This window comes from Paramisgurnus dabryanus, chromosome 2, assembly GCF_030506205.2.
Source record: "Paramisgurnus dabryanus chromosome 2, PD_genome_1.1, whole genome shotgun sequence".
NCBI lineage: Eukaryota > Metazoa > Chordata > Actinopteri > Cypriniformes > Cobitidae > Paramisgurnus > Paramisgurnus dabryanus.
This window is the reverse complement of record NC_133338.1, coordinates 30,471,743-30,484,334: the sequence shown is the minus strand read 5'-3', so window position 1 is coordinate 30,484,334 and position 12,592 is coordinate 30,471,743. Positions and strand designations below refer to the sequence as shown.

General features: G+C 45.7%; 1 protein-coding gene across 1 annotated transcript in view; it reads left to right on the top strand.

Moving 5' to 3' along the window:
* itga11a (integrin, alpha 11a) overlaps nucleotides 1-12,592 on the top strand; it is a 65,251-nt gene that overhangs the window by 19,078 nt on the left and 33,581 nt on the right. Inside the window, exons 3-4 of the mRNA XM_065267718.2 lie at nucleotides 11,710-11,822; nucleotides 12,324-12,415. Of these exons, the coding sequence (XP_065123790.1) occupies nucleotides 11,710-11,822; nucleotides 12,324-12,415 (205 nt within the window). The remainder of the gene's footprint in view (nucleotides 1-11,709; nucleotides 11,823-12,323; nucleotides 12,416-12,592) is intronic.

Here is a 12,592-nt window from a genome sequence, read left to right as displayed (position 1 = left end):
AAAACTTATTTCTGGGTTCTTTGGCTTGTTAGCTGTACATATTGTCACACAGCAGCTTTTAGGCATTATTCAGTTTTTTGTTACAAGCCAGAAATGACAAGGAGGCGGCTTCTCGCAATACAAAGTCAATGGAGACGGTTGGATCGCTTTCCCGCCCGGTGGGCGTGGTTTTCAAATTTGCATAACGTCTCGGTTACGTATGTAACCCTCGTTCCCTAAAGGAGGGAACGGAGACGTCACGTCGTGACCGACGAATTGGGAACTCGCTTAGAGAGACCAATCTGCTTCGTACTCTACTAAAACGCCAATGAACTTGGCATTGAGATATTTGCATAATGCTGGCGCCGCCCCGCCAGGTGCGTATATAAGCCACAGGTGCAAATATGGAAATTAGCTTCATTTCGCTGAGAAAGCCGGAAGTGTGACCGGCCGATAAACAGCAGGGAGCAGCCCTGTGGCGACGGGACGTGACGTCTCCGTTCCCTCCTTTAGGGAACGAGGGTTACATACGTAACCGAGACGTTCCCTTTCAGTCGGTCACTACGACGTCACGTCGTGACCGACGAATTGGGAATCCCTACCAAAACGCCACTGAGGGCTGACCTCTTCCAGTGTCTGCGTAAAGCCCTCCGGTTCCACTTAAGGATAAGGAGAATTAGGTTTTAAGGCAGAAGGCCGGGCACTAGATGTTCCTTTAACCCCACAGTAGTGCTAGCGACTGGGAAGCGCCCTATCTGAGCGGTATAGGGACGCTGCGGAAGCCACCGCCCCGTTAAGGGCTATTGGTGGGCGAAAGTCAACCGTAGTTGAGGTATAAATGACAGCCGTGGCTGTGTAAGCAAAGCAGTGCTCTGCTGAGGAAAACGTGGGCTAGTAGGATTAACCCCACGGAAAATACTCACAAAGGAACCCGGTGGGACGCAATGTGGATGCCCGAGCCAAACACAGGTTCGCGAGGATGCAGCTAGTGAGAGGCTGGCAGCGGATGCTCCGCAACATCAGGCTGCCAAGGCAGCGGAGGAAGGCAAAACTAATTATTACGCGTTTTTGCCTTGATGGCCTTCCATACTGAGCTCAGTTTGGAGCAGCAGTCGGAGGCTGCAAGCCGACCTGCGAGCCTGTTCTCTGTGCTTCCCCTAACGAGGAAAGGGCACGAGAGGAGACAGGCTCGACACGAACATTAAAATCTAATGAACGTATTAGGTGTCGCCCAACCAGCAGCTCTGCAGATGTCTGTTAGCGAGGAACCACGAGCGAATGCCCAAAATGAGGCAACACTTCTAGTAGAGTGAGCTCTCAAATTAAATGGACAAGGAATGCCCTGCAGATTATAAGCAAGGGCGATAGTAACAACTATCCAATGAGACATCCTCTGCTTAGTGACAGCTTTCCCTCTCTGCTGACCACCATAACAAACAAAGAGCTGATCTGAGGTCCTAAGGCTTTGTGTGCGATCCACGTAGATGCGTAACGCTCGTACGGGGCATAATAAAGCCATGGTTGGGTCTGCCCTCCTCCGGGGGGCAGCGCTTGCAAGCTCACCACCTTATCTCTGAAGGGAGTGGTGGGAACTTTGGGCACGTAGCCTGGTCTGGGTCTCAGTGAGACAGCAGGACCAAACTGAAGGCACGAATCGTCAACAGAGAATGCATGTAAATTCCTTACTCTCTTCACGGAGACCAATGCTAGCAGGGTCAGAGTTTTCATTGACAAAAACTTCAGACTCGCAGACTGCAAAGGCTCGAACGCGGAACCTGTAGTAGGGCTTCAGCACCATGGACAGGTCTCAGGAGGAATAGAGGGAGGGCGCGAGGGGTTTAGCCTGCGAGCGCCTCTTAAAATCTAATAACCAAATCATGCTGCCAACTGATCTGCCGTTAATAAGCGAGTGATGAGCAGAAATAGCGGCGATATCAACTTTAATGGTGGAGGGTGACAGCCTACCATCTAACCTATGTTGAGGATATATAAAGCACAATGTTAAGCATTCTCTGGGGTCCTCGCGTTGCGAAGAGCACCAGGTGACAAAAAGGGTTTCATTTAAGCGCGTAAGCCCGTCTTGTGGACGGTGCTCGTACCGCGTCGATGGTGTTAGATACCGCTTGCGATAAATCACCTAAACCTTGCGCGCACTCAACGACCATACATGGAGATCCCACAGGTCGGGGCGCGGGTGCCATAATGTGCCCCTTCCTAAAGAAAGAAAGTCCTTCCTAGGGGATTTCGCCAGGGAGGGGCTGTCGCGAGGAGCGTTAACTCTGAAAACCAATTCCTGGTCGTCCAGTATGGGGCGACTAACGAAAGGCTCTCCTCGTCCTGCCTGACTTTGCACAGTGTCTGTGCAATTAAGCTCACTGGAGTGAATGCGTATTTTCGCGTCCCCCGCGGCCAGCTGTGTGCCAACGCATCCACGCCGAGGCTGCCCTCGGTTAGTGAATAAAAACCGGCGACAGTGGGTATCGTCCGGCGACGCAAACAGATATATCTGCGCACGACCAAACTTCTTCCAAATTAGCTGGACCGTCTGGGGGTGGAGTCGCCATTCACCGGGGCGCGCAGCTCGGGAAAGCGCGTCTGCCGCTGTATTGAGCGAACCCGGGATGTAAATGGCACGAAGGGACCTCAGATGCTTCTGACTCCAAAGGAGGAGATGACGAGCGAGATGCGACAGGTGACGAGAGCACAAAAACCGCCTTAACGGTAAATAACGCAACAGTCGCAATGTTGTCGGTGTCGGCTAATACATCCTTCCCTCGCATCTCCATAGCGGAGCGTACAAGTCCCAGATATACAGCGCACCGCTCGCGGCAGTTGGGGTGCTATGCACACCCCTGAGACTGCAAGCCCGTCATACGTGGCTGCTCATCCCGTGCTGGGGGCATTGTATGTGCTACAGAATGCCAGGAGACCCGACTCAGGGGCATATCTTGCTATCAGAAATGCTGGGTCTGCCACGGGGTAAAATTGAAATGACACAGGTGTAATGGTTACACAGTGTATGCCGTTGCGCCACGCTCTCCTCGAGACTCGATCGTAAAACCAATGCTGAAGCGGTCTCATATGAAGCAGCTCGAGCAGTGTCACAGCCGCAGCATGCTGTCATATGTCCAAGAGCTTCTGAAATTGTTTCAGAGGGACCGCGTACTTCCCTCGAATTAAACCGAGGCAAGTCAGAACTGACTGGTTGCGCGCTCTTGTAAAACACGCCAATAAATCGATCGAGTCTATTTCCAAACTGAGAAAAGGATCCTCTGCACGGGGAAAAGTTGCTCTTTTCCCAGCTGACCTGATGACTTAAACGAGCGAGATGCTGAAGCATTAAATCTCTGTGTTCGCGCACGTTTGCCAAGAACGAGCCATTATAGTTGACGTAAATATAAGCAGAATGCGAACAACGCTCTCTCTCTCGGAGATTTAAATGCCATGACTAGCACTTTCATGGAGACACGGGGAGAGAGAGACAGCTCGAATGGTGTACTTATTAATATGCCCACCCCACGAACGCAGAGCGAAAAACGGTCTAGGCGAGGGGAGATGGACACAAAGTACACGTCTACAGGTCTAAGGCTGCAAACCGATTTGAATATTGAAATACGAGCCTCGGCGTATCATCCTAAAGGTTCACACTTGTAGAGCCGGAGCGTAAATAAATCGGTCGTAACCCACCGCGTATTTTGGGTAATATGAGATAAAGGCTGGAAAAACCTTATCATCATTCTCGGTAAGAGGGACCGGCTCGAAATGTCCTTCGCCAGCAGGACATCGACTTTTGCACGCAGTACATGTGCATCGGACGCTTTCGCTATAGTGAAACGAATGCCCGAGAATTTGGGGGAGTGCCGGTAATTGTATTACGTAACCGAGGCGGATAGTGCGTAAAACCCAACGAGACGGGCTGGGAACTGAAGCGAAGCATCCCGGGACCGTACGAGGAGAATTAACGACACTACCGAAGTACCCGCGGTGGGGCAGCGAAGCGAGACAGGTGAGACTGCCGGTGCGTCTGCCGTGACAGCATAAACATCTACAGTATGTGTGTGTGTGTGTGACACTGACCTGAGCCCGATGAGGGTGCTGGTGGTCCGGTCTCCTCAGTGGAGAGCTCGGACTCCTCAGGACACCCGCTGGCGATAGAGGAGAGGTAGAGTGAGCAGGTGTACGCCCACGGCTCTCTCGATCCTCCGGAGACCCGGAGAGGAAAGAGGAATGCACTCTTATGTGTGGTTAAGTGGGTACCGGCTGGACAGCCGGTGGAACATATGCAAACCAAGGATTTTCCACCCGACCCTCTACCGGGGGAAGGAGCGAATCACGGTCTCCTGAAGAGTGATCCTCTGCCACTCCGGGTCGCCCGTCTCTGGCCACTTAAACTCCCGATTTTCACGGGAAGCGGCTAAGCGGGCGGGGCGAGCTGCTGACGACCGGTTCCCCTGCGCTGCCGAGATGGGGTCCGAGGAGGAGAACAGAGGTGGCCGCCGCAGGACGCCGACGGCGAGAGGCAGACTGAGGAGCCGGCGTTGGTGGACCAAGGGCAGCTCTCATCCGCCGGGGTACGACCTAGGAGATCGCCTCAGTCTGCGCAGCGGAGCTGTACGACTCCCCGGGCTCGCCGAAGAGGCCGGTCTGTGAGACAGGAGCATTCATGAAGTTGTTCCGTCATATAAGCCAGACATAGCCAAAGGTGGCGATCTTGAACACTGTGGTGGACATCGCACGACTGAAGGTCGCGGCTTCCCTCGTATATCTCTAAAGCCTTCGCTTGGTGAACCTGCAGTACGTTAATGCGTGCAGGGCTGAAGCCGCGTCTCCGCATGCCTGATGGGCAGCGCCCGTAACCGGACGACTGTCTATACAAACACGGGAGGGAAGGGTTGGGTGGTCCCTCCAGGAACGCAGCTGCATCGCAACCCCCTGCTCCACTGAAGGGATCCCCCTTAGCGGCTCCGTTAGTGAGGGAGATGAGGGGTGAAAGCTGAACGGCCGAGACGGCCGCAAATCACGTCAGCTCTTCGTGCCGTCGGGAAAGGCAGGCACAGGAGGTGAGGACCGTAGAGGCCCGGGCAGCTCCGAAGTACCAATCATGTGGGCGGGACGGTTCGGGCGGAGAGGGATTAACCCCTCCAACTCTACCGTTTCCGCCGCCCGAGCGGGCACGGCCGCCATCTCCGGGACGACTCCGCCTCGGAGGGAAAAAAAATGGGCACCCCTCTGATGCTGCAGAAGTGACGGGACCAGAAGGAGGTCCAATGGATTCGGCAGAAATCGCAGAACACGACTCTGCAGTCTCCACCGGAGCCTCAACCGGCTGAGGATGAGAAGGCCGGTAGGTGAAGGACGCATCCTCCGTCCTACTCAGCGTAGTGATGCGAAGAGCGTCCTGCGAGCGCTTGACAGCCGCACCATGACGGCGTTCAGCACTGCAAAGGCGCGGACGTCGTTCCCGTAGAAACGACAGTCGTCTCCGCAATCCAAGAGGGTTATGCTCTCACAGAGAGAACAAAAGCTCTCCACGAACGCAGCCTCGGAGTGCTCGATGCCCAAGCACGAAGACAGCGCTCGTGACCGTCACTGGAATCCCTGTACTTCTCGCATCCAAGATCGCACAGAGGAAAAGCTATCCTGAAAAGGACGCTGATCTCCGAATATACGAGAGAGTGGCTGTCTTTAAAAAGACACAGAGCTCTCACGTATCACTCTTTAGGGAAATCACTCTTTAGGTGCTCAGCTGATGATGCGCACAGGGAGAGGCAACGCACACACTAAACTCAAAACAAAAAATATGCAGAGCAGTGGAATACTGCGAGCGTCCGCTGTGTCAGTACTGCTTGTCAATCAACTTCAGCAACCGTTCCCAGAAGAGCAGAGAGTAGCTTCTCAGTAGCAGATAATGCCGGCTTTCGAAGCGAAAAAAGCTAATTTCCATATTTGCACCTGTGGCTTATATACGCACCTGGCGGGGCGGCGCCAGCATTATGCAAATATCTCAATGCCAAGTTCATTGGCGTTTTAGTAGAGTACGAAGCAGATTGGTCTCTCTAAGCGAGTTCCCAATTCGTCGGTCACGACGTGACGTCGTAGTGACCGACTGAAAGGGAACTGCGCTCTGTCTCTATAGGGATGATAAATGTCTGGACAATGAGGAAAAGTAAAGAAGCGTTCATCTTAGTTAGATACTAAATTTACACCAGTGGAAAATTTTATAGATCAATGGAAGATCGACTGGAGAAAGATAATATTCCTGAAGTAAGTCATTTATTTTCATTTATATTTGCTGTCATGTAATATTCTTTTTACTCACATGGCATGTATTTCTCTACATAAGTGTATTACATTCGCTATTATGTTATCTTGATAGTAAGGATGCACTACAGGATGTTTTAAGTGTGTGTCCATACATTGCGCTGTTGTTTGCACGTGACCCAATGCCAGTCAGTTTATACGCGTTTACAGAAATACACGCATTAAAACATTACTAAAAATAGTTTCGAACACTTTCTGGTTATGTATTTTCTCAAAAATGTTTTTTTGTGGCTATTTTTAGACCCAAATAAGTCCAGACTGCAGCTTTAATTGATGAGTTAACTCTTCAATGGCAGGGAAAGAGTTAATAACATTGAGATGCCTGCAGATTGTCTGACCAAATCATTTAAAGTTCTCATTTTTAGTCAGTTACAAACCAAGGATCTCATAATCCAGGGGTATCTCAATTTCATCTTTAAAAATCCCTTAGTGACCTTGCCGCCATTATTTGATTTTCTGTTTAGCTAGTCTCTATGTGGCACAAGTTCCCCTGGATTTTTTTATAATTAGAAGAGTCATTATTGCATGCTTTCAAAATCTTTTAAATAATTAGTTACAAACACAGTAGCAGAATTTGCACAATATTTGCCGTAAGCATGAATTATATTTTGTTGGATTAGATATACTAAGAATGTGTGTCTTACCAGATATCCATGGAAAGTCACTTTGATTTTCAGAAACATGAAGTATAGCATGTTGTTGTCACTCAATAACTCACTTAGTCACAGGCTGTGTGGTTTAAGAAGGAAAGAGCACCTCTCGCTTTCTCTCCCATCACGCAGTATATGAGTGTGATGAAACAGCATGTCACTGCACTCACTCACACTTCTACAGACCTCAGCACCATAATACCATAAGCGCAAGTTTTCTCATTCCCCAAATGTGAAAAACATTTGCACATTGATGACTTTGCCTTTTCCATATGGTTTGAGCTGGTAGTGCAGAGTTTTGTGGTAGGTTGAATATATGTAAAGAAGCGTGTATTTGCGAGGCTCAATTATTCATCGCTGTTCGCCCTGTTGCTGCCTCGCCTCAGAAAAAACTCTTGACCCTAATGAGTTTGAGTCTGATTGTAATAACAGCTCACTGTGCCACTGCTCTGGAAGTTTGGCTAGACTCTTAAATCATAGCAACTATAGTCTTCATTCTTATTCTTATTCTCATCTCTCTTTCTATTTCTTTTCCTTTTTTTTTTATTAAGGTAATTTTGTCCCCAGCTGAACTTAAGTGTAAAGTGCTTCGCCAAAGGCAGCTATAACACCAGTTAGAAACACAATATTAATGGCAGTGAAGGTATGCGCACAGTCTGCGCTCTTTCTGCTAAAATTATTTCCAGAGACTTTTGAAAATATTTGTATGAACTTTAAGGTGAACACTTCTGTTGTTTTTTATGTGTAAGCTTATTTTCATATTCATGCACATTTCAGACTACTGTCAAACACAGTGTGAAATTTGTGTGAATGTGTCTGTTAAGGCTAACCATTTAAAACATACTTACTGTTTCTTGTCAAGTCCATAATTTCACCGTAAAAAGCCTGTGGGTATCCTGTAATTATTATAGGCTACAAGTAAAGGCTAAAATCTGTATGTTAAAGAAGTTAAAAGTACTAGATTTTTACTGGTGAAATATGCAAAACAAAGAAGTATTTTCAAGTCAACTCGTGGGGCCCATGATGGAGACCCCTGACCTTTGTTGAGTACTCGTGGAGGTCTGGATATGCAATAAATGAGTGTCAGATATCAATTCACTGAATCACACTGAAAGGTTTTGCTCCCGTGTAGAGCATTAACCTTTACTACCCATCAAAATCAGCAGATTGAAACTTTTGTCAGTTTTTGGCAGAATGTTTTAAATCCTTCATTGATAATACAGAATGCACTGAAAAAACTATGGTCTATATAACATTGAACCTCAAGATTTATAGGCAATGGCTCCAAATAATTACACCCAACTTGCTTTTAAAAAGCGAGTTAATAAACAAACTTACTGTTTACGATCACAGTTTAAGTTGTGAAGTAACCCCTAAGTTGCAGTGGATGAAGCTAGTGTGCCGCTCTTGAGAAAATGTAGTGTTTTACAAGAGATCCATGCACTCTTTAAAAAAAGGCAGACAAATAACCCACAGATCATAAAAACAGCTCTGTCCATTTGCAGTGAATGGACTTTTGTTTCCCAAGTTTAGTGTGGTTTTACTGTCACACTTCCTCACATTTCATAGTGTATTTAATGGTACCATATACTGCTGTCCTTGCCATAAGCTAATTATGTAGTCAAATTATATAGGGCCCATCCTGGGCTGCTGCTGACAAAATGTGTCAAACAGGTTTCTCCTTGAGATCACTGTCAACACAACAAAATTCTGTCTCTCTAAAATAAATAGTTCAAAGGATCTCTGGTATTTTGGTGATCTGTAACTGCTGTAGTTAATTAAGCCCTGCATGGCTGGTAACTTAATGTGCATTTAAAAGCTTCGTGCTTCAATGAGAAGTACTGACTACTCTGTGCAGTACGCTCTCTGAAAAAAGGTACAAAAGCTGTCACTGGGGTGGAACCTTTTGAAAAAAGTACACTTTTGTACCTAAAAGGTACATATTGGTACCTCATAGGCAGAGGCGATTCTAGGGTTAGAGCTTTAGGGGTGCTGAGCACCCAATGAGCTCCGCTGCCACCACCCACTCTTTTTTCCTACAGAAACCAATAATATGTTTATTGTAAAATAACTATCATTTTAACATTGGTTCAACTAACTCCAAAATCCAGATTTTTTTGGAGACCTTTCAGGCATGAAAACGGGTCAGGGGTGAAAAAGATGAGAAGAAAATTACCCCTCTAGGGTCTGGGAGCATGCTCCCCCTTAGAACTTTTTTTAAAATTACATATTTTAAAGCATCAATCTTTGGACATTAAGCAGGGGAACCTTCCGTGCCATGCATGATTTCAAACCATGACGTCTTAGTGTATTACCAACAGTAACCTTGGAAACAGTGGTCCCAGCTCTTTTCAGGTCATTGACCAGCTTCTCCCGTTTAGTTCTGGGCTGATTTCTCACCTTTCTTAAGATCATTGAGACCCCACGAGGTGAGACTGAGGGAAATTGACAGTCATGTTTAGCTTCTTCCATTTTCTAATGATTGCTCCAACAGTGGACCTTTTTTCACCAAGCTGCTTGGTAGCCCTTTCCAGCCTTGTGGAGGTGTACAATTTTGTCTCTAGTGTCTTTGGACAGCTCTTTGGTCTTGGCCATTTTAGTAGTTGGTTTCTTACTGATTGTATGGGGTGGACAGGTGTCTTTATGCAGCTAACCACCTCAAACAGGTGCATCTAATTTAGGATAATAAATGGAGTGGAGGGGGACATTTTAAAGGCAGACTAACAGGTCTTTGAGGGTCAGTGCCCGGTTGCATGAAAGTCCTTAAGCTAAGAAATCCCTTAAATATAAGTTTAAGGGTACCCTTAATAAAAAATGGGTTGCAAGAAAAACCCTTAAGTGAACCTTAAGGCTGTCAATAAGTATTTACCCTTGAATGCTAAAGTATTACCTTAAGTTCTGCTATGCGTTGCTACAAAGTCCTTAAGTCCCATTTTCCCTTAAAAACTTAAGGGACTAAAACAGGTCCCTTAACGTCACACGCGATGGCTGATTTTATGGGTTTTTTAAGAAAATGAAGCACAAACGCGCATTTCTAACAATCGAAATAATCCCTAGAGAAAAGTGATGCGCATTTATCAGAAGAATGGCGGTTTGATCGTCCGTCAAAATAAAGTGTTTCCAGTTTGAATTACTTTGAGTATTCATGCATGCGTCACTTTACAGTCTGTTATTTGCGATGTTTCATTGTACACAAATTCGCCGTCTGTTGAGCTGCGTGCGTTGATTTGTTTACGCTGTGAGATTTTGTAACCGTAGCAACTGCTTCTCCGCTGCTGTGTTTTGGCAGAGACTATCGTAAAATACTTAGTATCAACACTTAGGTAAGGGTGACAGTTAAGACCTTTGTTGCAACGCTCTTAAATAAATCCCTTACCTCAGGGATTTTTTCTCCCTCAGGGAAACCCTCACTTAAGGAGTTTCATGCAACCGGGCACAGAATTCTAGCTGATAGACAGGTGTTCAAATACTTATTTGCAGCTATATAATTCAAATAAATAGTTAAAAAAATCATACATTGTGATTTCTGAATTTTTTTTTTTAGATTATGTCTTTTACAGTGGACATGCACCTACGATGATAATTTCGAACCCCTCCATGATTTCTAAGTCTGATAACTTGCAAAATAGCAGGGTGTTCAAATACTTATTTTCCTCACTGTATCTTCACCAAAATGGTAGATATTTAGGACCTTTTTTAAAGGGCCCATGTCACAGGACTTTTTTAAGATGTCAAATACATCTTTGGTGTCCCCAGAGCACATGTGTGAAGTTTTAGCTCAAAATACCATATAAATAATTTATTATAGCATGTTAAAATTGCCACTTTGTAGGTGTGTGCAAAAATGTGCTGTTTTGGGTGTGTCCTCTAAAATGCACATGTGCAGATCAAGTGCAAACACTGATCACAATGATGGTGGTTTGTTGAAATTGAAACTCAATTGTTCTGTGAATTATTTTCTCTCTGCACTAAATGTCAGTGCTGTGGTTGGATTAAGGGGTTGGATTATTATAATAAGAGCTCCTTATGACATCATAAGGAGAGCCAAATTTCAACTACCTATTTTTTCATGTGCTTGTAGAGAATGGTTTACCAAAACTAAGTTACTGGGTTGATCTTTTTCAAATTTGAAGGTTAAAATCAAAAAAATCAAATAGGTTGATAGCATCACTAGGGACCCAATCATAGCACTTAAACATGGAAAAAGTCAGATTTTCATGTCATGGCCCCTTTAAAGCCCAGTGACAACTTTCAAACCTTTTTTTTTTCTGAGAGTGTATATAGACTTCATCTGTACCTGAGTGATGCATGTGTCCCTGAATGCTCTCTACAGGAGCAGTATTACGTCTCAAGGCACTGTTAATGGAGCATTGCATTAAGTCAGTCTGGGTCATAGGATACATGTGCACATATTTCAACATACACGCAAACAGTTCTCAGCGGCCACCACATACCTAACCGTCTTGTGCGTTAGCTACCATTGATACATTACCTCAGACGTCAACATAAAATCGAACCTGTTTAAACATTCCCGTGCCAGAAGAATCCACTCACCTGTCATCCCTCATTGATTCACTTCCACTAAACTCCTTTAAATGGCCCCGGGAGCTTAAATCAACAGGCTTCCGGCTGTTGTATTATATACTGTACTGGAAACCGAATTACACACCTGCTTTGTGCTTATAATTTTTTATGACGTTTTGAATATTGTTGAATGTCATTGCTAATATTTATGAGTTTGGATTGTGAATGTTTCTAGGTTACTGGTAGGAGCCCCGCTGGAAACAAATGGACAGCATCAGACAGGAGACGTTTACAAATGTCCTCTAAGCAGAAGATCTGGAGGGCCCAGCTGCACCAAACTCAATCTAGGTACAATCTTTTGTAAATGAACTGTCTTGATTAATTACTTCACAAAGCTTTCATAATGAGTTAAATAAGGGTTAGCGGGTGAGCCTTGCGGTTTGGTTGAAGTGTTACCAGGCATGCCTTGTGAAAAGCAAATGGGGGCACCATACTGGTTCATTCAAAACCTCTCCTGATCTTAATAGAGTTTACATGTGCACATCTGGGCTCTTCCCGCTACAGAACACATCTGTGTTGTGCCATATGTGTTTTATATAGTGTTGAATGTAGATAAAGCCAGTTTCATAAGTACTCTACATGCGTACAAAAGCACACACGTACGTGATGGGATGCACATTGCAGATAAAGCCAGGAATGTCTAGACAGGATTACCAAATCAGTTTATGGTTAAAGGAAGCCCTGTATTAAAGCCACATATGGATTGCGGTCTGATTTTAGACTCGGATTCAGAGCGCAGCCTTTCATTTTGCTTGCACATTTGTAACTCCATCCGTTTATTTCCTTAAGGAAGGATATCCTTGACAAATGTCTCCGAGCGCAAGGAGAGGATGAGACTTGGAATGACGCTTTCTTCTAACCCTAAAGACAACAGCTTTGTAGTGAGTGACAAAAAATGCTTACTTTACAACACATATGCACACACACACATTATGGGGTGGTTTCCCAGACAGGGATTAGCTTAAACCAGGATTAGGCCTTAGTTTAATTAGAAAATATAACTAATTTTAACAAACATACCTGGTGTGTCAGTGCAAGTTGTTTTCAGTTTGGACAGC